The following is a 26,979-nucleotide window of genomic DNA, read 5'->3' as shown; positions in this document are numbered from 1 at the left end:
GTTTTCACACTAACGACAATAACAACAAAGACAGACAAAGACATATACTTTAAATTACTGGGATGACTACCTTATAACCAACTACTATCCTGCAATTTTAGGAGTCAAGTTTATATTTGTGTTTACAGTCACACTGCAGCCCAAAGGTTCTGGGATAAGGAGAAAATAAAAGAGGTAGATTTAATATGCAAATATGCTTTCAAGCCAAGTAAAACCAAAAGCTGGTGTACTGTGCTATAGGACTGAAAGTTTCATGACTGTTGAGAGAGACCCAGTGGGAAAAATGAGTCATCACGAGGCAACTGTAGCAAAGGCAAGATGACCTCACCAGACCCCAGCATCGTCCTGCAATTAGGGCCACATTCACTCCGCAAGGATGATTTAATGAGTGTTGTCAATTTGCATTTGGCTAGAGTTTTATCATTTTATTCATAATTAACTTATACATTTATTTTGGTATTGCAGTTGCACAAATGCTATAACTATGATTAAATTATACCTACTCTTAAGAATTCCACATTTAACTAACATTAAAATAAGAGAAAGTCAATATTAGCTATGGCAGATAGCTGGAACTTCTGGGTGCACTCACACCACTTTCGTTTGGGAACTTTTCCTCCCTCACTGACACATCACACTATGGGTTACCTGCCCCAACAAAGGAAGGAGACAAACCTATTCTTCCAGAAATAAAGGTTGGTCCAGAGCAGGCAAATTATGCAAGTAAGGCCAAAATAATTCTCAGAGGACTGACATGGATAAGAAGGTATTTCTCAAACATCAAAAGTTTAAGACCCACATAAACTTGCCAAGAAAAATGTTCCAGCACATGAAGAAAGCCTGCTGGAGAATAAAACCAATATAGCACAGTGTCAAAAGGATGGCTGAACAAATGGATGGACGGTGGGATGAATGGATGGTGAGATGGATGGAGGGAAGAAAGTGGGAAAGACAGATTGATTAGATATATATACAGGCCAAAAAAAAGAATACTGACAAGATTATATCATCCCGCTGAATTTCACATCCAAACCAGTCCCCAGGAATGTCAATTTTGCATGAGTTCAACATGAATTTCTGTCATTTGTGACCAAAAGTTTTTAAACTAAAATACTGGAGGTCAATAAGAATGTCTTTCTTTCACAGGGGAAGATTACTTAAATTTGAGAAACACTGGATTACACGATCTCCAGCTCTATAAAGTTCAAAGATTCTGTGTGTGTTTTAAACATTTCACCAGCTTTAAAAAAAAATCAGGATCTTTTCTTATAACCTCAGCACGCTTATTCAACAGAAAGTAGAAGTGATTACTTTTTTCATGATTATTACCAGCGATATTATATCAGATAGGAGACTTTTCTCTCTCAAGTTTAGATGTAATAAAATTATTCAGAAAAGACAATTTCAAAAAGTTAATCTTACGTCATGATTCAGAATCAAGGAAAAGGTTTCAAAGCATATAGAAGCTAATAATGGCACCTAAGATTTTAAAAAGCAAGTTCACTACAAACGACAAACGGGGCACATATATATATATATACATACACACACACACACATATACACACATGCATCCATATATATATTGAGTAGGAAAAGTTTGTTTTTTTCCATAACATCTTCCGGAAAAAAACAGAGGAACTTTCTGTCCTACCAATAAAAGGCTTTAAGCTTTTAATATTTATCGGAATAATTCTTATAAACTTAACACTCAGTTTGCTTTACCTGCCTGATATTTAGTTGGTAATACATATAAATTCCTAGTAAGAGAAAATGAATAAAGCACTCACACCATGAAAAAGAAAAAAAAAAAAAAGATTCAAAATAAAATGAGAATACCAAGTCAGTAAGTAAGATTACAGAGCTAAGTATCAAGTGAATGACTCATATGGAAAAGTTTCTTCAGTTTTTATTCTTAGGTTGTAACTCACAGGTACTTTTTTTTAACTGAACCTGATTTAACAGATATTTCCAAGGCCACACCAATCAGCCACATCAATTGGTCAACTAAATCTGTATCTGTTCAGCTAAACTAATCTCATAGGAAGTCCTACACAGTCAGTAGCCACTCTGCATTCCAAATTCAGTCATTTTTCAACCCTTCACTGTCAATCACCTCAGTGATTTATTTAATTACTCTGCAGTCCTTACCAAAGGCTTTTATCCTAAGAAAAGCTTTTATCCTACACTTAGCCCTGAAAACAAAGAAAGAAAACAACTCAATACAACAGTTACAGGTTTAACAAATTGTTTGTTTGAAAAATATTTGGGACAAACTAATAAACAGCAAGCAGTTTTTCCCCCAGCCTTTTTAACTATGAAAGAACTTTCTCCCAACCATTATTAAAATGTACTATGAAGTTCAAGCAGTTTTAAGTTAAATTGCGTCTTCAAACCTAGAGGAAACAAAGCATCTTGGTAAGACATACTCTCTGTAATGAGGTGAGGGTGAAGGTACAAACTCTATCCATACAACTTGAAAACACCTTCAAATATTTTAAAAGAAATGATATCAGAGACAAGACTCAAGTCATTTCTTTAGATGGAACTATCTAAATAGGAAATTCTGTTGCACCACATAATCAAAATGCTAAAAGTTGCTCATCTTTAGGTATTGAAGATGACTTCATGAAAATATTAGCAATTTCTATAGATTTTTAGATCACAAACTGAAAAAAAAAGTTAATGAAATGTATTACAAACCTAAGTATTATATTAATATTAAACAAATATATTTATTTTGAGATATTTATGACTAACTGCCACTGCATTGGTTCTATCACAGTTTTAGGAATCATGATCTTGTATTGGGGGCTCTAAAAATGGAACTAAATATAAAACCTTGAGAACATTAGTGACAGAAGGGCAATGAGAAGCATCATTTCAGGGGCTCCTGCAGATTCTTCTAGATTTAATCACATCCAAATTCAATCCACATGAGAACTTTTAGGGCACTAAAAAGTGCCTTAGAGCTGGCTATAAGAACCCTGGTTATAAGCAATACAAGGATAAAAGGACATTATCACACCAGAATTACCATAATAAAAATATGAGAAATAATATCAAAGCCCGACTAAGTCAATACGCACAGGATTATATTGTCTTCAACCCTAATGACTACATAACAAAATATGTTTAACAAAATGTTTGTCTGAAAACTGTGAAAAGTTTATATTCCTATATGATATAGAAATTATCATTTTAAAGAGTGAATAGCAATATTTAGTTTATACCCATCATCTGACTTTAAGAAAAATATTTTGCAAATAATAATTACAGCTTCAAGAGATAAAAAAAATATTAAAAACAAGCAAACAAAAAAGAAAGAATCCTAAACAGTGAACTTGGAACACCAACTAATTCACCACAGCTTTGCAGTGTTAAATAAAAAGTCTATCATAGAAAACTGCATGGGAGTGTAAAACTTCTGTTTCTGGACTTTGATCCAAGAAGTCATAAAAAGTTGCCCTCACTTAATATCTCCTATTTCCAGTATGTGCCAAATATTCTCAAGCTTTTGTCTAGTATAAAACAAAGTAATAAAAAGTCAATCATATCACCTCGTCAATACTAAATGACATAAAACACTGCCCACAATCACAGAGCTGGTAAGTAATATTGAAAGGTAAATTATTCTAATATGCTGTCAAGAATAACCACAGCTGTTAAAGTGGCATTAGCATCAGAAAGGCTTCATCTGCAAAGGCAGGGGCATTTAAGCCCCTAAGGAACACGGTATCTCAAACCTGGAGGACTGCAAAGTTTTCTACAACAGCAAGGGTGGGAGTTTCCCACAGGTTTTAGTTTCCAGTCGCAAACTAATTTTTATGCCAATAGATTATGTTATGAATTGTTCAACTGACACTCTCAAATCCACTTCAACAGGTTTTGACTGCTAAAAACCATTTATTTGTGTGCTGCACGCTCTGGCTTCTAAGGACGTGTTTAGCTCTGTATTGAAAGATTATTATAGAAAACAATGTAATATAGCAGCAATAATTGCTTTCCAGGTCAATCAAAATTCACAGGTGTTTAAATGAGAGTTTAGGAGTGCCAGAACCTTCCTTCTATTCAATGACTACTATTGGGTGCAGACCATTCAGTCTGGGAAAAGAACAGAGAAGCACAGATAAATGTCAAACAATTAAATCAAATAAGGAGGAAATAGTTCTACCAATAAGCCTGTCTACCGATGCAGATGGCCAATCTAAGTAAATCCAAATTTATTTTAAATAAATAAACATGCAAACCGCCCCTACAGAGCTATTCTATTTCACAAGTTTCCTGAATTACAACAGTATTCATTTTATACATACAAAATTTAAGAAAAGGGGGGTAGCAAAGTAACAGGAGCTTCTGGTTAAACACACACACACACACACACACACACACACACAGCTCAGCTGTAAAGTTAGTGTCTGCAATTAGATTTTACCGCAACCATGTGAATCACATGGTTTAGCAGGGTGGCATTTTTATGTCCAACCTCTCATTCTTAAAATTTTAAGTCTCCAGCTAATGCTATCAAATATAAGCCCAAACTGGAATACTGTTTCTAGAAAAAATTATGGCTACGCACAAGACTTAGATTATATTCTTCACACTGACAACTTTCAGCACTTTATAATTCCTAAAACTGAGGGCCTGTACTATTCTTGAATATCTTCACTTTCATTTTCCAACTTCTACTCAACACAAACTCTTCTCTCAAGATTATATATATATACACACACACATATCACAGAAAGTGTTCAGCCTACTCTCAACATCAACTGTAATATAAAAACTCCAACTGAAGAAAAAGTCTTTAACAGTCTCAGATGATCTAAATTTTATACTAAGTAGTGTCATTTTGAGAACTGAGATTTTAATCCTATGCTACTTCGGAGGGAAAAAAATGTGAAAAGAAATGTAACTGAATTCATTTAATTTATTAGGAAAAAATATTACTCTTCAAGTTTTGGCAGATTCTCAAAGTGAAGTATTCTTATGTATGAGTTAAAAGCTACCGCCAAACACCCCCAAGTTTGTGTCTTTAAAGGGAGAGGAAAGAAAACAAAACAAAACAAAAGGATATTAACTCTGATTTTTAAATAAATAATTTCGTTCTTTCTTAATAATATGCCTAAGGAACATCTCTAAAGAACATCCCCCTTCACACTTAAAAGATCAGCCCAGATCTCCTGCCCAGTCTCTTCTGCGCTGTAATTCATTAAGGGTGGAAGTGTGCAAACGGTGAAACGAATCCGGAGACAGACGGCCTCGGAGGAGACCACCTCTGGAAACTGTTGGCCTCCAGCAATGGATAATTCCAGGCCTAGACGGTCTTGGTGCTCACCCCAAACTCACAGAAAAGTGCCCTTCGGAAAGAAACCACTTCCATTCAGGGTTTATCCTCTGGTCACTCCAGATTAAGTATTGTGATAGAAGACGAAAGCGGGGAGAAGAGGATTTTAAAAGGAAGGCGGAGTAATCAAACAGAAGAGAGAAGGTTTGTCCCCAAACCTGCGCCTCTGTTAAAAACCCCCGAAGTCATCAAACCGATACCAACCCTGAACGTTCGTTGGGAGAAACGGAGTTAAAAAGACTCATCTAAGATTTCAAAATTATTACCTCTGCAGGAATGTAAACGAAGACAAAAATGTCAAAGAACGCATTTTCAATAGAGCATCTCCCAGCCGGTGCGACCCGGGTGCCACCAGCCAGCACAGCACCCGGCCCCACCGCGCCCCCCGGGAAAAGTGGGAAAGACGGGGGGACTGCTGAAGGAAGTACCTTGTTTTGTCTCCAAAGGGCAACATAGCAAACGTGGGAAGTTGGAGGTGCACACCAGGCGGCCTCTGCGGACCCTGGACTGCAGGAGGCGTCGGGGGGCGACGACTCGCCCAGGTGAGGCGGGTCGCTCGAAGCCGGCTTCCCTACGGTCCCCGCCGTCGCGCCGCCGCCCGCCGCCGCCCGCTCGCCCCGCGCCGCGCCGCCCCCTGGCGGGGAGCGCCAGGCCGGACCGCGGCCGTGCGCCGGCGGGTGGGAGCCCGGCTGCCAGCCCCGGCCGGCTCTTCCACCATCACCGCCCCGCGAGCGCCTCCCTCCCGGCCGAGGCGGCCAGCTCCGGCTGCCCGAAGGCCGCTGCCCCGAGCCGGCGACGGCGAAGTCCGGGCCCCTTCTCCAAAGGAGTGCGCCTGGGAGTCAGCCCGCGTCCGCGCGCAGCAGCCTTGCCCTGGCTGCGGCTTCGCATCAACTCTCCGGCTTCCGGGCACCCGCCAGCCTCCCACTCTTCGTTCCACCCTCCTAGCCCTTCGGCTTCAGCCTCAATGCCTCTCCAACTCTCCCGCGGGCGTTTCCCACGCGCGCCTCGACTGTCAGCCGCGCAGCCTCCTCCCAAAGCACAGGCTCCCTCCTCCCCGCCCTCCGCAGCAGCCGCCCGGGCGCTTGGCTCCGGACCAGGAAGACTGGCCTCCGGGGTCGCCTCGGGCCGCGCGGGACCTGCCACCCCCCGGGGTCAGCTCTCCGCCGTCCTTTGTGTGCGCGCCGCCAGCCCCTCTGCGGAGCGCCTTCCACGCCGCCGCCTCGCGCGCAAACGCGAAGGAGAGGAAGAGCGCGGGACAACTAGGGGACTGGAAGGGGTAAAAGACGACAGCACTCACTCTGGGAAGGTTCCGGCATGGTGCTGGCTTTGGGCTGCTTCTCGGTCTCGCCCCTACCCCGGCTTCCCCGCCCCGCCAGGGCCGGGGCAAAGGGGGACGGGGGAGGAGCGGAGCCACGGGGACCGCGTTGGAAATGGTGCTTCCGGAGCTGCAGGGAAGGGGGTCAAACACTGTTTTGGTTTCGCTAAGGAGATTTAGGGGAACCAGGAGGCTAGAGAAAGGCCCGTGAGCGCAAATATATGGAAATAATCTTGCTCCCAGGGAATACCAGGGCAGCCGGCGTGTAGGGGGTGGGGGTGGGGGTTCGGCACATACATTTTTGTATTTGAACTTTTGTGAGCACGTTGGATCGGATCCGACGCTTGGATTTTTCGACTGTACTCGCCTTAAAAGTCGAGGTCTCTACACCGTAAGATCATGGCCCTACTTCAAAAGCACAGGGCCTGAGAGTGGAGGCTGTTTAATGCTTAAGGAAGGGAATTCAGTAGGGAAGAGAGAAACCCCAGGTCATGCTCCATGCCCCGGCCGGGTCTTCCGTGGCTCCTCCTCTTACCTGGTGCCTTTCCTAACAAAGTAAGAGAAGGTAAAGTTCCAGTGATCGTCCAGCCACGCTTCGACCGAGTCCTGGTCCCATTGCTGTTGCGGCCGCGCGGAGTCGGGGCCGGCCCTCTCCATGATCAGCCCGGCTCTCTGCGGTCAGCTGGTGCTGGTTTTCCACTCCAGCTGGGGTCCTTTCCCTCGGAGGAGCAGAACTCGCCTCGAGACCCTCCCCCTTCGCCCTGCTTCAGTCGGGCCGGCTTTCGGCGGAGCTGCTCAGGCGCCGGGCCAGCCTCCTGCCGCGCCCCGCCTCTCCCGGTCCTCACCGCTTCCAGGTGCGGCGGGCGGGGCGGTGCTGCAGCCCCGCGCCTTCCCCGGGGTCTGTCTGAGACTGGCTCTGGAAGTCTCTCTAGGCTCCAGATTCCGAGGCGGCCGGGGCGGCGACTGGCGAGCTCTCCGGAAGCCTAGTGGCCAGGACTAGAAAGGAGGCCAGGCGGCCGCTGGGGTGCGCTGCGTGCCAAGCCGGCTCCGGAGGAGCGCGCAAAGGTGACTGTGGATGTGTTCGCTGAGCGTCCCGCTCTAGGCAAGGGAAGGTCACGCTGTGGAGACCCAGCCCAAACCCAGAGAGCGGTAGCTGGGGAAATTTTCGCCCGAAAATGAGAGGTGCTAGTAGCCCGGGCTCTTTCACCCGCGCCTGGGAGAACAATGACTGTCTTGCCTCGCTTTCCGCCAGATCAGCGCGTGGGTCTGGGAGGAGCTGCGACCCACGGCCCACGGAGCCCGGACAGCGCAACCGCTCAGGGCGCCCCCGCCAAGGACCACGTCTGGGGTGACGAGATCTGGGACGTGAGTCACCAAAATAGATTCGACAGTCCTGGTGGGTAACTTCTAACAGAGCCATTCCTGTGATTAACGTTAATAATAACCATAGTAAGTATAAATTAACTGCCTTCGCAGGAAAGGCTTAATTTGCCTTTCTTTGCATTAAGCCCCCTTTCCTAACTGGAAAAAGATAAAGGTAAATTGAAATACAATAATCACTATGGTTTGTGTATGAAATCGCAAATCTCCATACAAGTAGGGTAACTTGCTCGTAGGGGCAGTCCCCAGGTACCGTGCAGAGCAGCCAGTTAGCCCAGTTTTTAATTCGTCATTTATATTGAACTGGAGTTAAAATACACATGCCTCGAAAAATGTATCCGTTTAAAAGGGCTCGGCATTCCTACCCTGTTTTGTCGTATTCTTATCAAGCTTTGATAGGGCTTCCCTTGTGGCTCAGCTGGTAAAGAGACTGCCTGTAACTGCGGGAGACCTGGGTTCGATCCCTGGGTTGGGAAGATCCCCTAGAGAAGGGAGTGGGTACGATCCCCTAGAGAAGGGAGAGGCTACCCACTCTAGTATTCTGGCCTGGAGAATTCCCTGGACTGTATAGTCTGCTGCTGCTGCTGCTGCTAAGTCGCTTCAGTCGTGTCGGACTCTGTGTGACCCCGTAGACGACAGCCCACCAGGCTCCCCCGGCCCTGGGATTCTCCAGGCAAGAACAATGGAGTGGGTTGCCATTTCCTTCTCCAATGCATGAAAGTGAAAAGTGAAAGTGAAGTCGCTCAGTCGTGTCCGACTTGTAGTGACCCCATGGACTGCAGCCCACCAGGCTCCTCCATCCATGGGATTCTCCAGGCAAGAGTACTGGAGTGGGTTGCCATTGCCTTCTCTGTATAGTCTATCAGGCTGCGAAGAGTCAGACACGACCGAGCGACTTCACTTCACTTCTGTCATGCTTCACAAAAAAAGAATTGGGAGTCTTCCCTTGCTTTGTTCTCATCCCCATCTCCCTGCAGTTTTAATATGGTATTTTGCAATGACCTAATTTTTTTTGGCAGAATTAAACTGGAGCTGTGTGTTTCACAATGTGTGAACGACACCATTAGCAGTGATATACCAAAAGTGATGTAGCTGACACACTTTTAACAAACTCCTTTCAAAATATTCTTGGCAAGAATGTAAGACATTACTCACTACATAGAAACACATAATTAAACAGATAATATGAGAACTTTAATAAATGTCTTCCAGTCCCCCAGTTTATACTTCCTTCATTAAATAATTGTCCTTTTGTAATTTCAGTTTCTTTGAAAGTTCACTGTTGTATGCAAGTAGCCACAAACCAGTAAAAAGCAAGCAAAGGAGTATGAAATAATACATGGTAAGTTATATCAGACTTTTAAATGAGAATTATTTTCTAATTTCTTACTATGATAGTGATTATAGTGCTCATGACCTAAAGACCATCTCCTCAGTGGTCAGGTTTTCTCTGTGGAAGGTCATGCATTTCTCCCCTCAGGAGGTCAATTATAATTTAAAATTCTACTTCCAACTAAGGATGGAGTGAATTTTTGGCTTAAAAATGCTTGCTTTGGTTGGCTACCATGATTAAATAAACAGGCATTATCCAAATGTCCGTTTTCTCTCCCAACCTGAAAGGGTTAAATTATCAGAAACCAGGAAGGCGTCTAAAAAATTATGCAAGAAAAACAATCCCTGGACTCTCCCATCAGTGAGTCTCAAGTCTGTGTGGTATAGATGTTGGGTGGGGGTTACTGTGAAGGCCGTTACCTGAGTGAGTATATCACAAGGGATGGGGATGAGGCATTTCACACTGTTCTAGTCTCTAGAAAACTCAGATAAAACAATACCTCTTGTAACATTAAAGTACTTAAAGTTAAGAATATTTTGAACTGGCCTCACCCTGGCATCTGTTCTCCAGCTCCTTTTATTCTTTATCCCAATTTCCCCATTTTTTTTAACATACATTCTTTCTAACTTATTGGTATGGATTGCTCTAAGCATATCAAATCTTGTTTTAGAATAAGTTGAAGGATGAGTAAATAATAAACATTACCAGGAAATAACCTGGAAAATGATGTAAATGCTACTTAAAAAAACTTGCACTGACTTAACACAAAGCCCTCCAACCTGTTATATTCTCATTGTACTAGGAAAAAACCCGAAGTCTCTAACATGGCTTACAAGGTTTTGCGTGACTTTTACTCATTTCTGTTGCTAAAGGTTTTGTTCATACAACTAGAAAAAACAAACAATGGATGATCAAATTCCTTTTCCAAAAGAGAACACAGATTATAAAAGTCATGACATCTTTCCTGCCTTTTTTTTTTCCAAACACTACATAGTATCTTCTTTTTTCTTACAGCAAACCTATATATTCTAAGCTTGAGAAAACTGAGTAAATATATTAGCATATATAATGTGCTAATAAATATATTAGCACATATAATAGGATCTAGGTCCCTCATTGTTGAAGGGGAAGCCTAGAAGGTACATTGTGATGTTGAAATGCAATTGGAGGTTACAAATTAAATGTGTGTATGTGTGTGTGTGTGCATGCGTGCATGATGTGGGGAAATCCCACATGACAAGGAAATGCAGGCAGCTTTTAAGAGCTGTGGGCAGCCTCCAGCTGATAGCCTACAAGGAGCTCCAGCCACCAAGAAAATTAATTCTTCGGTGTTGTAACTGCAAGACTAAGACTAAAGTGAACTCAAAAGCAGGTATTTCCCCAGTCACGCCTCAAATGGGACCACAACCACAATTCCAGCCAATAAACTGATTGCACCCTTATGAGATGCTAAGCAGTAGACATCTTCATAATCAACATCTTAATAACACTGAGTCCTATATCTATTAATGTATGTATTTATCCATTTACTTCAATCTTTCAAAATTTCTCCCAGCAGTGTCTTGAAGTTTTTAGTGTACATGACTTACATGTATTTTGTTAAACTTATTTCAGTATATATCCCACTGTCACTGAGAAATACTAGAAGCAATGATATTCATGTGGCAGAGTACACTTAGTCCCAGATTTTGGTTTAAACATATCTTTCTTCACTTCAAAAGAAACCAAGAGTCTCTGTAGAAGATTCCAGGTCTGTGACAGGGAAAGTGCAAAATATACCTGGAAAATCTTGTTTTGACAGAATATAAGAAAGACTTAAAAATAATGCCAGCATATCAGAACAGAGGACTTCCAAAATATAATACAAATCTGAAACAATTAGAACATCAAAATACATATTGATATATATTGACATATATTGATAGTAACAAATTTTAAACCATTGACTAAAATAAACTGTGATTCCATACTGATATAAATAAGTAACTAGATAAGCAATAAACAGAAGAGAAAGGAATGTTCCAGAATGTCAATGAAATGAATATAAAAGGAATCATGTAATTACAAAATCATTGAAAAGAAGTTGTTAGTCACTCAGTCATCTCCGACTCTGCGACTCCATAGACTGTAGCCCACCAGGCTCCTCTGTCTATGAGATTCTCCAGGCAAGAATACTGGAATGGGTAGCCATTCCCTTCTCCAGGGGATCTTCTTGACCTAGGGGTTGAACCTGGGTTTTCTGTATAGCAGACAGATTCTTTTACTGTCTGAGCCACTAGGGAACCCAGAAAAATCACTAATGGTCATTAGAATTAACTGATGAGAGTGTGATGATGGGTGGGATATTTACATAGCTTCAAGTGTCACCTGGCAGGTTTCTTATTAGTTACCATGGGCAAATAGTATCTTTACAACAAAGAGACTCTAACTAAGTGATTCAGTATCACTTATATTGGGACAAACCAACAGTATGCACATTTTAGAACATACTGAGAAGGATACAACATTACATTTATGTCATTACTGTCAAAATTGTGAATCTAGTCATGAGGATGAGATTGACTGATTTCCATACAAACATACCTAGATTGAGGGACATTCTGCAAAATAACTGGCCTGCATGCTTCAAAAATTTCAAGGTCAAGAAAGGTAAAGACTGAGGAGCTGTTTGTTAGTTATTCATTGCTATGGAGCGATACCACCACACTATTAGTGACTGAAAGCAACACACACTCATTATCTCTGTTTCTGTGAATTAGGAGTCTAGGTTGGTTGAGCTGGGCATTCTGCTCAGGGGTGTCTCACAAGGCAGTCAGGGTGCTGGCCAGAGCTATAGTCTCATCTGAGGCTCAACTGGAGAAGGAGCCTCTTCTAGGATCACTCAGACTGTTGGGAGAATTAACTTTCTTGTGATTGTAGAACTGAGAAATTCTTTCTCTTGCTGGATGCTACCTGGAACTTGTACAGGTCACTGGCTGGAGGCCCCTCTCTGGTTCTCAAAGCCACTTTCAGTGCCTTGCCACGGGGAGCTTTCCAACGTGGTCAGTTGTTTCCTCAGAACCAGCAAGGGAGACAGCCTCCAGCAAGAAGGGCAGTGCACGTTTGTAATAATGTCATCAAAACTGTCACAGACACATAATCACATGCATACCTTTGCCATATTGTTTGTTCGAAGTGTGGGCAAAATAACATGTTGCCTGCCATTTCAGTAAACAGCGAATGTTGCCTGCCATCAAGCCTGCAGCTGTCCCAACCGTGTGCTCAGAGGGGAATATGCTGCTGCTGCTAAGTCGCTTCAGTCATATCCGACTCTGTGTGACCCCATAGATGGCAGCCCAGCAGGCTCCCCTGTCCCTGGGATTCTCCAGGCAAGAACACTGGAGTGGGTTGCCATTTCCTTCTCCAATGCATGAAAGTGAAAAGTGAAAGTGAAGTTGCTCAGTCATGCCTGACTCTTAGCAACTCCATGGACTACAGCCTACCAGGCTCCTCTGTCCATGGGATTTTCCAGGCAAGAGTACTGGAGTGGGGTGACATTGGGTGTAAATAGTAGGATGAAGGGATCATGGAGGCCACCTCAAAAATCCACCTAGAATAATATTGTAGAATAAGGTACAGTGATTGGGACATAACATGTGTTCAGTAGCTATTTGTTGGGTCAATTTAAAAAGAACTGTGGGCTTTTTAAAAGAGTATTTTGGCAGTTGTTTCTGTTCAGTCATTAAGTCTTTGTGACTCTGTGGACTGCAGCATACCAGGCTCCTCTGTCCTCCACCATCTCCCAGACTTTGCTCAAATTCCTGTCCATTGAGTCAGTGGTGCTAGCTAATCATCTCATCCTCTGCTCTCCCGTTCTCCTCCTGCCTTCCACCTTTCCCAGCATCAGGGTCTTTTCCAAGGAGTCAGCTGTTTGCAAACAGCTCCAAAAGTATTGGAGCTTCAGCTTCAGGATCAGTCCTACCATTGAAAATTCAGGATTGATTTCCTTGGTTTGATTGGTTTGATTTCCTTGCAGTCCATAGGACTCTCAAGAGTCTTCTCTAGCACCACAATTCAAAAGCATCAATTCTTTGGCACTCAGCCTTCTTTATGGTTCAACTCTCACATCTGTGCATGACTACTGGAAAAACCAGTTTTGACTATAGGGACCTTTGTCAGTCTCTGCTTTGTAGAATGTTGTCTAGGTTTGTCATAGCTTTCCTTCCATGGAGCAAGTGTCTTTTAATTTCATGGCTGTAGTCACTGTCCACATTGATTTTGGAGCCCAAGAAAATAGAACCTGACATTACTTCCACTTTTCCACCTTTTATGAAGTGATGGGACTGGATGCCATGGTCAAAAAGCTAAGGTAAGGTTTTTTGAATGTTGAGTTTTAAGGCAGCTTTTTCACTCTCCTCTTTCACCATCGTCAAGAGGCTCTTTAGTTCCTCTTTACTTTCTGCCATAAGGGTGGTATCATCTGCATATCTGAGGTTGTTGATACTTCTCCCAGCAATCTTGATTCCAGCTGTGATTTATCAAGCCTGGCAGTTGTATGAAGCAGGGTGACAATATACAGTCGTGTTGTACTCTTTTCCTAATTTTGAACCAGTTCATGTCTGGTTCCAACTGTTGGTTCTTGACCTGCATACAAGTTTCTCAGGAGGCAGGTAAGGTGGTCTGGTATTCCCATCTCTTTAGGAATTTTCCACAGTTTTCTGTGATCCACACAGTCAAAGGCTTTGGTGTAGTCAATGAAGCAGAAGTAGGTGTTTTCCTGGAATTCCTTTGCTTTCTCCATGATCCGATGAATGTTGACAATTTTATCTCTGGTTCCTCTGCCTTTTCTAAATCCAGCTTGTACATCTTGAAGTTCTCGATTCATGTACTGCTGAAGCCTAGCTTGAAGGATTTTGAGTATAGCCTTGCTAGCATGTGAGATGAGTGTAATTATACAGGAGTTTGAACATTCTTTGGCATTGCCCTTCTTTTGGAATGGAAAAGCATTCCATTGGGATTGGAATGAAAACTGATTTTTTCCAGTCCTGTGGCCACTGCTGAGTCTTCCAAATTTGTTGAGATATTGAATGAAGCACTTTAACAGCATCATCTTTTAGAATTTTAAATAGCTTTAAATTTTCACTCAACTTTGATACTGCCTCTGGCGGTACTTTTGCTTATTGGATATATGTAAATATGTCAGCAACTGATCTTTGGGGAAGGTTTATTTCTTTTAGTGGTCTGTGGAAGTCTTATCACACTTCACAAGATCATCCTTTATTTTTAGCAGCACTAGGCTCATGTGATATAGCAGTTTTCTGCAGAGAGTGTTGGAGTACATGTTTCAGGGTGTCACACAGTAGGGATCAGCTTATTATTTTTAACTGCATAAATTTAAATCAAGCCATAATTATATATTTCAAAGACAGAGCCAACCTATGAATAATAAGACTGTGTTATGGTGCAGTGCAATGATTTCAATCAGTACACAGCATGTTCCCTCCAAATCAAACATAGGGTTTTTTTACCCAAGTCTCTTGAAGAAGCCAAGAATTCTATTTGATGTATAAAGGCTGATCCATGTGAGGAGACATTACACAGTGATGGCGAGCAGCTGTTCTTCACATCAAGGAAGGTCACAACGAGAGGAAATGGACTTACATTCAAACAGGAGAGATTTTGGACAGATACTAGACACACTTTCCTGACAAAGGGATGCAGCACAGATGGATTCAGGATGAAAAACAACTGTGGAATTTCCCCCCAGCAACTTTTACAAATGAGGTGGACAACCATCTGTTGCTAATGCTTTGAAGTCCTGTCTTAGGGCAGATCAACCTCAGGAACTCCTGAGGTTTCTCACTGCCCTTTCACCTGCGTCTGGAGAAGATATTAAACAGAAGAATGATGTTGTTTTAATTGATCAGTATAATATGCACCATGCACATAAACATGAAATAACCTAAAACACCTATATCCAGAACAAACCTATGCTCTTTTCATCCACTTTCCTATTAGAGAAAAGATTTCATTCTCTAGAGAAAATATCTTGTGCTAGTCAGAATGGCTAAAAATAAAATAATTAGTTTAGAAAGAAATAGCAAGGAGTGAAACACTTTTAAAAGTCAACTGCACCTGAGTGTGACATACTTAACTAAAAACCAGTTTAAAAGTAGGTCATTTAAAAATAGACTCTTTAAGGTTAAAGGAACAAAAACGTGTATGTTTAAACGTAAATCAAGAGATATCATCTTGTTGATCTTGATTCCAGCCTAGAGAATCATTTGTCTTTCCTTTGTAAGTTACAGACTAAAATTTTTTTAAGTGATGCTCAGTCTCATTTAAAATATCTCAGATGACTGCATAGACATCATTATGAAGCCTGCCTCTTCCCAAATATGTAAGGAAAGTGTGATTTAATTATAATGCCACAGGGAAAGAAAAAAAGAACCTCATGATCAGAGATAATTTTCATCTTTTAGAAGTAGCTTTTGGATAACTTTTTTGACTGAACTCTTTGGAAACAAAAATCAACATTTTTTAATTTAATAAAATCAACTAAAACTCAAAAAAGACCCTAAGTATTAGGAATACTTATGCAAAATTCTTCATTCAACTTTACTACATGCCTTGAAAATAATACATGTTTTAAATAAACAAAGGCTGTACGGAGATGAAGTTCATTCTTTTCACAGTGACTCAATTTTCCCATTCACTTCTTATAGGGAAATGAACAATATATTGAAAGTAGGTAATGTGCAACATTCTAATCTGGAAGTTCCAGGATAAAACTTCTGGCTATGCTTACATAAAATGTTGTCTTTAAATAATAGCACTTCCAAGAAGAGCAATCAATAAATCAATGGAAAGAAGGAACTGTTCCATGGAACAGTTCATTTGTTTTCATTCTTCTCTGTCAGTGACATCACTGATGTGGTGCATAGATTGGAAGTATTGTGCAATACTGGTCTGAGAACTTGAAAAACATTTCTATAATGTCTTAAAACTCTAGAATTGATCAATGTAAGTTATTTTCTCTTTGCCATAGTTACCTTGGAAAGCTGTATGTTTTTATAAACTGTGTTGCCATTGCTTGAAACATTTTGGGAAATTCCTCTTTGAATTGCTTTCAAAGTCTGCATTTGACTTTTTGCATCTCTTCAATAGTGACAATATTTTGGTTTGTAGATTTCATGCTGAGAGTGAATTTTTTTTGTTTTTTGTTTTTGTTTTTTTTTGGTATTTTAAAGAGCCTAAATTTACTTCATTGGAAGAACTGATGCTGAAGCTGAAACTCCAATACTTTGGCCACCTCATGTGAAGAGTTGACTCATTGGAAAAGACCCTGATGCTGGGAGGGATTGGGGGCAGGAGGAGAAGGGGACGACAGAGGATGAGATGGCTGGATGGCATCACTGACTCGATGGACGTGAGTTTGAGTAAACTCTGGGAGTTGGTGATGGACAGGGAGGCCTGGCATGCTGCGATTCATGGAGTCGCAAAGAGTCGGACACGACTGAGCGACTGAACTGAACTGAACTGAAAGTTACTTCACCTATGGTCTGGTGGGAAATAAGAGGGTTTTTTTTGTTTGTTTTTTTTTTGGTTTTTTTTTTTTTTTTGGTAAAATGGTTACAAGGTTATGAGACTGATTTTTATAGTCGAGATTAGAAGTTTGTGTTATCCTGTTTGTCAGCTATGTGACTGCCCAACACCTCAGTTTCTTTATTTGTAACAACAGTAACAATGGTTCACATAGACTTGTTCTATTAAGTGATATAATAAATATACCATAGTAGTCAGAGTGCCCAGCACACAGTTGAACAGTTCTCACCTGAAGAATAACTCCATGAAGGGATTTCTAGACCTCTCCTTTCTATTAAACTCTCAATCCATCAATCCAGATCCAGCACATCACTCAAAACTGACTCCAAATCCATTCTCTGAAGTCACCTTTGTTGTGTAAGTAATTCATTTTGTAATTTTCTCTTTTTCCAACCAATCATGGAGTCCTCAAGACTGATCTTTCATCATGACTCTTAAATCTTTTTCTCCAACCCACTTCCTGTCTTCAATCCCTGAAGCCATGCCTTCTCCATGTTGTAGGCAGAGTGATCTTTCCAAAGTGTTAGCCTGATGGAGTCACTTCCCTCTTAAAACATTTTAATGTCTCCCCATTATCCTCTGGTAGAAGACAATCTTCTCAGTAGGACGTAGAAAGCTATTTGTGATCTGAAGTTGGTTTACTGCAGAAAGTCAATGCCACATTTCTTTAAATGTAGCATATTCTCATGTTCCTAGGATTTTGCATGAGGCTGAAATTTGTTCTCTTTCGCTTCTGGCTAATTCCTATTATTTCCTCTGGATTTATTTTAGACATTAGGTGCTCCAGGAAGCTCAATACTCTCAGGCCCTCTAAGGGCCCCACTTCCCACATGAGGCTTATTTATGTATACCTCTTACGTAATCTCGTAACACTTGCTTAGCCATTGGACTGTATTGTTACCCTCTATTTGTTTGAAATTTATTTACAGGTACTGTGTCTTATTCATACCAGTCTTAGTTACACCCTCCAGGACCTTGTGTTCACATTTGTATCCCTAGGAACATAATGTGCTCAGTTGCTCAGCTGTGTCTGACCATTTGCGACCCCATGAACTGTAGCCAGGCTCCTCTGTCCATGGGATTTTCCTGGAAGAATACTGGAGTGGGTTGCCACTTCCTCCTTCAGGGAACATAATAGGCCTCAGTAATCATTTATTGAATGAACGAATGAATGAATAATGTTTCTGACGTCTTATTTACTGTTCTTGTGACTCATTAACAATTTTTATTGCTATTAAGATTTAAAAAAAAAAAACTGTCAAATTTTGGCTCTCACACCCGCCCTCTCTGCCTTGGAAAAATCCAAATAGTTGCATTGAATCTACCTCAACCTCTCACTTAATGTGGATCTTTAAGGATCATCTTAAAGGATCATCTCAGAAGGATCTTCTGAGCAAGCAAATAAGACACACAATCAGAGCTGCCAAACAGAGCTGTGATTTTCTTGAGGCGTTTGTCTACTCTGGACATTATATTCTATATTTACTATTTGTTGTTTTTTTTTTTTATTCCTGATGTCTGTAAGCTCCATAAGGTTGAATTTGCTTCATTCACCACTGGGTCCCCAGGTCCCACCATACTATCTGGCACATATTGGGTCTTTAATTTTAAGTAAAGTACTGAATACCAGATTATAAGATCCTTGAGAACAGTAAATTGGGTATGTTCCACATCATGACCTAAAATGTTATATAGTATGTGATTGATAGATATATGTACATGTATTTTTTTGTTGTAGTTGCCGATAAAAAGTAACAGGATGCCTCTTGAGGCAGACAGAAACTGTAGGTATCCTTTGAGGGGGAAAATTAACAATTAAGTGAGCACTTCCATCCTGCGAGAAAGAGGGCAGACTGTTTCTTTGAATCAGATCTGCTAAAAATCACATGAAGTTTTGCCTCTAGTTATGTACAGGTGGCATTGGAAGGTTTCCGCTGAAGGGGGATGCCATCCCTGGGGCCCCTTGAGCAAAGGCAGATTCCTAGGATGGAATTAGATTAATTTGCATAAGGAACTTGGAACTTCTGGAAGAGATGAACTAAAATGTGTATCTTAATTACCTGAGATCTAGCACTGGGAGGCAGCTGGGGGTGGCGGGGGTTGGTGGAGAGTGCGCCAAGCTGAGTCAGGATGTCCCTGATCCAGGTGCAGAGGCAGAGAGCATGGGCTCCTCCTGAGGAAATTCACCTGCGAAAGGGCACAGGTGGTTTCACCTCACAGTCACCGAGGCGCACCGCACCATTCGCTTACCGGACGCCTTCCGAGTCTGAGTGAGTCCCTAGCACTGTGGTCACAGAGCTGCTTTACGACGTTGTTCACTGTCTGTGTACGGCGCAGTGAGTCCGCGGTCAGGACACATACATCCCCTCTCTTTGGGTTTCCTTCCCATCTGGGCCACCGCGGAGCGCTGAGGGGGGTTCCCTGCGCTATAGGGTAGGTCCTCACTCATTGTTTATCTGTTTCACACATAGCAGTGTGTATACTGTGGTCCCAATTCCTCCTACCCTCCCACCCCCCCAACCCTGTGTCCACACATTTGTTCTCTACATCTGGGGCTCTATTTCTGCTTTGCAAATAAGTTCTGTATCATCTTTCTAGATTCTACATATAATCGATATTATATTTGTTTTTCTTTTTCTGTCATTTCTTTTTATTGTTGAGTTTTTGCTAGCTGCCCTGAGGTAGGAAAGGCTTAATAGACTATCCCTACCACCCATGCTTCAGAATCACCTAATACCAGGACAGGAAAGGTCAGACATCCTGTCAAGATATGAATGTGCCTTATATCACCTGTCACTAGAAGTATGTGGATAATTCTAGAGAAAAAAGACTCTGATTTGGAGAATCTGGAAAACTGTGAAGAAACAGTTTAAAATGAAACTGCAAGATGTCTTAAAATTACTGGACAGCAAAAAATTCTGGAAGATACAGAAGGGAAATGCTACTTTACTAGCCTTTGCTGAAAAAGATATTAACTATTTGATTCTGAAGATAAAAAAGAAAAGGATGTAGAGTATGATTTCCAGGGCCTTCACCTGATACTCTACCATTCCCTGCCCTCCATCATTTTTTTTAAACAGAGCTTCACGGTGAAAGGGGACCTGGTATCTGACGTTGCTGGACTCTTGGGTGTACAAGTACACTGTATCCCAAGTCTCAATATGCAACCACAACAGACTAACATGTTGCTAGTGGCCCTGTGTAAGGATAGTTTGTAAAGATATCCCAGTGGTGGGATTCCAACTGGAAGTAAGTCTATTTTTTCCTGCAGGTGAGAAATAGACTACCAGAAATTGAGGATGTGTAGGTAATGAAATTCTAGCCCAAACCAAAGAACACTGTTCCATATGAACACAGATTAAGAATGAAACGTACAACAATAGGAAATACAAATGTAGGTAATGAAGGGCTTATAGGGTTCCTTCCTCTTGGTCATTCCTATGTTCTCACGGACACACTCCTATATAACCATAGCACAGTGCTTGAAAGTCCTAAAACAAGTATTTGAAGATTAGAAGAGTCACTGGATATGCTGGGTATCTTCTGTTTGTTCCTCTGGCTCCTCTGTTCTCCAGAGGGCTGGCTTATAAGGACTGTATAAACAAGTTCCTTTGGAGGCAAGAATATACAGTGGAGAAAAGACAGCTCTTCAATAAGTGATGCTGGGAAAACTGGACAGCTACATGTCAAAGAATGAAATCAGAACGTTCTCTAACACCATGTACAAAGTTAAATTCAAAGTGGATCAAAGACCTAAATATAAGACCGGATACTATAAAACTCCGGAAAACTCAGGCAGGACACTGACATAAATTTCAGCAATATCTCTTTGGAACCATCTCCTAGAGGAATGGAAATAAAAACAAAAATAAACAAATGGGACCGAATTAAACTTAAAAGATTTTGCACAATAAAGGAAACCATGAACAAAATGAAAAGATAACCTAAAGTATGGGAGAAAATATTTGCAAACAATATAATCAATAAAAGATTAATATCAAACATATATACATGGCTCAATAAAAAAAATGGGCAGAAGATCTATATAGACATTTCTCCAAATAAGACATACAGATGGGCAACAGGCACATGAAAATATGCTCAACATTGCTAATTATTAGAGAAAATGCAAATCAGAACTACAATGAGGTATATCACCTCACATGGTCAGAATGACCATCATCAAAAAGTCTACAAGTAATAACTACTGGAGAGACTGTGGAAAAAAAGGAACCCTCCTACACTGTTGGTAGGAATGGAAATTGGGGCAGCCACTATGGAGAACAGTATGGAGTTTCCTGAAAAAACTGAAAATAAAGTTACCACATGATCCTGCAACCCCACTCCTGGACATAAATCCAGAGAAAACTATACTTCAAAAATATGCATACACCCCAATGTTCACTGCAGCAACTCCTTACAATAGCCAAGACATGGAAGCGACCCAAATATCCATTGACAGATGAATGAATAAAGAAGATGTGGTATATTTATACAAGGAAATACTACTCAGTCATAAAAAGAATGAAATAATGTCATTGGCAGCAACATGGATGGACCTAAAGATTATCATACTAAGTGAAGTCAGTCAGACAGAGAAAGATAAATATCATATGATGTCATATGTAGCAAGGAGAGATAAGAAAGCCTTCCTCAGTGATCAATGCAAAGAAATAGAGGAAAACAATAGGATGGGAAAGACCAGAGATCTCTTAAAGAAAATTATAGATACCAAGGGAACATTTCATGCAAAGATGGGCACAATAAAGGACAGAAATGGTAGGAACCTAACAGAAGCAGAAGATATTAAGAAGAGGTGGCAAGAATACACAGAAGAACTGTGTATTCTTCATGACCCAGATAATCACGATGGTGTGATCACTCACCTAGAGCCAGACATCCTGGAATGTGAAGTCAAGTGGGCCTTAGAAAGCATCACTATGAACAAAGCTAGTGGAGGTGATGGAATTCCAGTTGAGCTATTTCAAATCCTGAAAGATGACACTGTGAAAGTGCTGTACTCAATATGCAGCAAATATGGAAAACTCAGCAGTCGCCACAGGACTGGAAAAGGTCAGTTTTCATTCCAATCCTAAAGAAAGGCAATGCCAAAGAATGCTCAAACTACCGCACAATTGCACTCATCTCACACGCTAGTAAAGTGATTATTAAAATTCTCCAAGCCAGGCTTCAGCAATTCGTGAACCGTGAACTTCCAGATGTTCAAGCTGGTTTTAGAAAAGGCAGAGGAACCAGAGATCAAATTGGCAACATCCGCTGGATCATCGAAAAAGCAAGAGAGTTCCAGAAAAACATCTATTTCTGCTTTATTGACTATGCCAAAGCCTTTGACTGTGTGGATCACAATTAACTGTGGAAAATTCTTCAAGAGATGGGCATATCAGACCACCTGACATGGTGCCTCTTGAGAAACCTGTATGCAGGTCAGGAAGCAACAGTTAGAACTGGGCATGGAACAACACACTGGTTCCAAATAGCAAAAGGAGTACTTCAAGGCTATATATTGTCACCCTGCTTATTTAACTTCTATGCAGAGTACATCATGAGAAGTGCTGGGCTAGAGGAAGCACAAGTTGGAATCAAAATTGCTGGGAGAAATATCAATAACCTCTGATATGCAGATGACACCAACCTTATGGCAGAAAGTGAAGAAGAACTGAAAAGCCTCTTGATGAAAGTGAAAGAGGAGAGTGAAAAAGTTGGCTTAAAGCTCAACATTCAGAAAACTAAGATCATGGCATCCAGTCCCATCACCTCATGGGAAATAGATGGGGAAACAGTGGAAACAGTGACTGACTTTATTTTTGGGGCTCTAAAATCACTGCAGATGGTGATTGCAGCCATGAAATTAAAAGACGCTTACTCCTTGGAAGGAAAATTATGACCAACCTAGAAAGCATATTAAAAAGCAGAGACATTACTTTGCCAACAAAGGTCCATCTAGTCAAGGCTATAGTTTTTCCAGGGGTCATGTATGGATGTGACAGTTGGACTGTAAAGAAAGCTGAGCGCCAAAAAATTGATGCTTTTGAACTGTGGTGTTGGAGAAGACTTGAGAGTTCCTGGGACTGCAAGGAGATCCAACCTGTCCATCCTAAAGGAGATCAGTCCTGGGTGTTCATTGGAAGGACTGATGTTGAAGCTGAAACTCCAATACTTTGACCACCTGATGCTAAGAGTTGACTCATTGGAAAAGACCCTGATACTGGGAGGGATTGGGGGCAGGAGGAGAAGGGGACGACAGAGAATGAGATGGTTGGATAGCATCATTGACTTGATAGACATGGGTTTGGGTGGACTCTGGGAGTTGGTGATGGACAGGGAGGCCTGGCATGCTGTGGTTCCTGGGGTCACAAAGAGTCGGACACAACTGAGCGACTGAACTGAACTGAACTGAACATGTATATCTGGAGTGTAAAAAAATGATACAAATGAACTTATTTACAAAAGAGAGACTGACAGACATAGAAAACAGACTCATAGTTTCCAAAGGGGAAATGGGGAGGCAGAGATAAGTTAGGAGTTTCGGATTAGTACTGATATACTACTATATATAAAATAAATAACCAAAAAGGTCCTACTGTATGGCACAGGGAACTATATGCAATATTTTGTAATAACCTATACAGGAAAAGAATCTGAAAAAGAATATATATATATGTATATATATAATTGGAGAAGGCAATGGCGACCCACTCCCGTACTCTTGCCTGGACAATCCAATGGACGGAGGAGCCTGGTGGGCTGCCGTCCATGGGGTGGCTAAGAGTCAGACATGACTGAAGTGACTCAGCAGCAGCAGCAGCAGCATATATATAATCTGAATCACTTTTATTGTACACCTGAAATGAATACATTGTAAATCAACTACTGTTCAATTTAAAAATATGAATATAAAAACATATTAACCAACATAATAGTGATTATAAAAGTATAATAATATAAATTTGTAAATTTCCTCATTTTATTAAATTTTAGTAGGATTAAAAAGAACAAGTTCCTTTGCCCTCTGGCTATTGGTTGTCTTGGTTAATTGGGAGTATAAGCAAGAGATGGCAGGCCAGGAGGAAAATGAGCTCAGCATATTTAATAACCTGATATGGTAAACTAAACATGATGTCATTTTTTTTTTTAATTTTTGCCGTCGAAGGGTGACGTCTAATTCCTTTCTCCCCTGTAATCAGGATTGGCCTAAGTAACTTTCTTGAACAACTGAATGCAGTAGAAGTGACATTTTGAGGCTTCTGAGACTAGATCATCACAAGCAGACTTACAGACCCCACTGCTTCACTTTCTTGGAGCACTCACTCTTGGGGTTCTGAGCTGTCTTGTAAGTAAGAGGTCAACCACCCTGAGACTTCCCTGCTGGAAAGACGCATATGAAGAGAGCGTGGAGAGAGCAATGCTGGCCGTCCCCAAGCTGTTCCAGCCTTCGGAGGCAGATATGTGAGTGAAGACAACGCCTTGAAGGACACTGCAGTCCCAGCAAATAGCTGGTGAAGAAGAACCGAAGAAGCCAGCCAACAGCCTTACTGAGGCCCCAGATATATATGACCCCTGTGGGGCTGTCTCAGACATCTCCAGCTGTTCAAACCACCCCAATCGAGGATCCAGGATTTTGTGAAGCAAGAATAATCCATCCCTGCTGCGCCCTGCCAGAACTAGTGACCCACAAAATTGTGAGCACAGTATGTGATTATCGTTTCAGAGCAATAAACAACCAAACGCCTGGTAACCTCCTAGCTGGGTGAGCCCTGGTAGACTCTGCCCAAGTCTCTCCAAGACAGCCTCTCCATAGAACTACTTTTGCTTTACAGCCTAGGGGAAGGAGTGACTCCCCGCCATCAAGCACTGTACTATCTTTTGTCATTGGCTTTTAAAAATCTTGTCCACCTTTCAGAATAAAGTCCCTTAATTAAATTCTCCTGCATCACCTAGTTTGAGAGTATTATCTGTTTCTTGTCAGGATCTTGGCTTATAAACCAGACTTGATATATATATACACGTTTCAAGATTTATTAAAGAACAGAGGAGAAAGCTACAGTCTATGTAAGGAGTTTCAAAATTATGCTTTAGAAAACCACACAAATTAGCAAAATGGCACATGTACATACTTATATCAGGTAATTAGCATGTTACTGTTCTGTCCGTAGTCCGAGTCCCCGTCGGGAAAGAAGACTCCTTGAAACAATTCAACTCGCAATAGGGGAATTTATTACTGACTCGAGCCAGGGCCTCCCACCCTCACCAGATGTGTGAGGACGAAAGGCCCCGAGCCCCAGTTTTCTCGGGTATTTATTAGGTCAAAATAAGCAGCAGGTAGTTGGTGCAATCGGATTGGTTACACAGTGGGTAGTTGGCGCAAGCTGATAGGTTACACAGTTGCAAGGTAATTTTTGTTGGCCCAAGTGGGGCTTTCAGCTTTCCCCTGATAGGTTGCCTTTTCTCTGGCTAGGCATATGTTGATTGGCTGACTCTAGGAGGCCTGATTATTATGTTACCCTGGGAAACCAGGCCTACTCCTAATCTAGGCTGCCTGCCATGGCGTTAGCCGTGACAGCCTCACAGTTACCCTTAATGAAATACTTTAGAATACTTCAGAAGAGACTAGGTGTTTAAGACTATCCTTAAGGATTTTTGGATTCATTGAGTCTTACTCATTCTTTTGCTTTCTGTGGAAACTGGTCATTTTCTGGAACTGTGTTATTTTATTTAACAGTTTTATGTCACACTTTCTATATTCCAGGCACTCTGAAATAATATACAAATAATATTCACTCAATCCTCCTAATAACCCTATTAGCCGTGTGCTGCTATTATCACCATTTTACAGATGAAGACACTGGGGCATGCAGAGATTATACTAATGGGCAAGGGGCTCACAGTGAGTGGCAGAGCTAGTGACTGAAGCCACACAGTTCAGCTAGAGGGTATGCACTCTTTACCACTGTGTTATGCTGTGAGGTCTTGTCAGGATTATTTTTTAAAGTGTGGGAGTGTTTAAAGAAAACAAAAATAAGGATTATATAGAACTTCCAAACTAGTAACAGTAGAGAGCCATTGCCTTTCCCTGGACTGAAGGAAAGGGAGAAGTTACCAGAAATCAAGGGAGCTGTTTGTACAGGGTGTCTGACAAAAGTTGGTAGCATTTAGGGAGAGATGCAGATAGCCAAAGATGACTCAGTGGAGGAGGAAGAGGGTGGATACACACTCTCATCTCATTGTCCCATGCCCTCCAATCTTCTGCTTAGCTAACCTACCTGAAGCCAGGTGGCTGGAGCAGTCCACGGAGGTCAGCCTCCCAGGACTACAGAGCAGGGTGCTGGTGAGAATGGTGGAGGATGGGTCTCGACAAGCAAATAGAAGATAGCCAACACACCAAAATCTTACTGAGGGTCAGGTTAGGGTGGTGTAAGGAGAGAAGGGTGTTTTGGAGAATTACCAGGTGTCCCATGTAGAGCTCTAGATGAGTGTGGCTGGGGCTTGAAATGCAACCATTTATAGACTTTATGTTGCACTATATGACATTACCATTTTTATAGGTAAAACACCTGGAAAAATTGGCAGTTTCATATAGTTCAACCTAATATTCTGTGTTTTTTCCCATAAAGTTGCTAATAGATAAACTACTCATACCAGATGACTAAATATGTTGCTTCTCACTTGTCAGAGTTAGGGTTGTTCAACAGAATGTGTATTCTAATTGGACTACACGAAACGCTTTTTTCTTTTTTGGTTGTTCAGGGATGAGTCATTGCTCTTCTCTGTTACCAAGCCTTAGTCAGAACCACCCTAGTCTATGCTGACAGGCAGTCTAACTCCAGATTTCTGTCTTGGTCCCAATCTCTCTGAGGCTCCTAGGTTCTTCATGCAAATTTCTCGTATGGGTTTTTAAGCAGCAACAGTAAAGAGTGAGTGTCAAAAGGAATCTGTCCTCATAGGTGCCCCCTCACTATATTCATGTAACTAGGAAAATCACTTTTATTAGTTTCCTGTGGCT

General features: G+C 41.5%; 1 protein-coding gene and 1 long non-coding RNA gene across 7 annotated transcripts in view; one reads left to right on the top strand and one right to left on the bottom strand.

Annotated features, from left to right (window-relative positions):
• Nucleotides 1-7,643, bottom strand: part of LOC122673602 (cGMP-specific 3',5'-cyclic phosphodiesterase-like) — a 77,932-nt gene extending 70,289 nt beyond the window's left edge. For all 6 annotated transcript variants that reach the window (XR_006334737.1, XR_006334739.1, XR_006334738.1 and 3 more), the window contains exon 1: nt 7,197-7,643. Coding sequence is in view for 3 of the 6 variants with exons in the window: in XM_043871528.1 (XP_043727463.1) it covers nt 7,197-7,318 (122 nt within the window). In the remaining 3 variants the exon portion in view is untranslated. The remainder of the gene's footprint in view (nt 1-7,196) is intronic.
• A 9,080-nt stretch (nt 7,644-16,723) lies between these two features.
• Nucleotides 16,724-24,740, top strand: LOC122673622. The gene is made up of 3 exons (XR_006334755.1): nt 16,724-16,782; nt 19,104-19,228; nt 24,164-24,740. It is a non-coding gene; the product is annotated as an uncharacterized LOC122673622 (long non-coding RNA).
• Nucleotides 24,741-26,979: the final 2,239 nt, after the last annotated feature.

Source organism: Cervus elaphus, chromosome 17 (genome assembly GCF_910594005.1).
Source record: "Cervus elaphus chromosome 17, mCerEla1.1, whole genome shotgun sequence".
Taxonomy (NCBI): Eukaryota; Metazoa; Chordata; class Mammalia; order Artiodactyla; family Cervidae; genus Cervus; species Cervus elaphus.
Note: the sequence above shows the minus strand (reverse complement) of the source record. Positions and strands in the feature narration are given on the sequence as shown.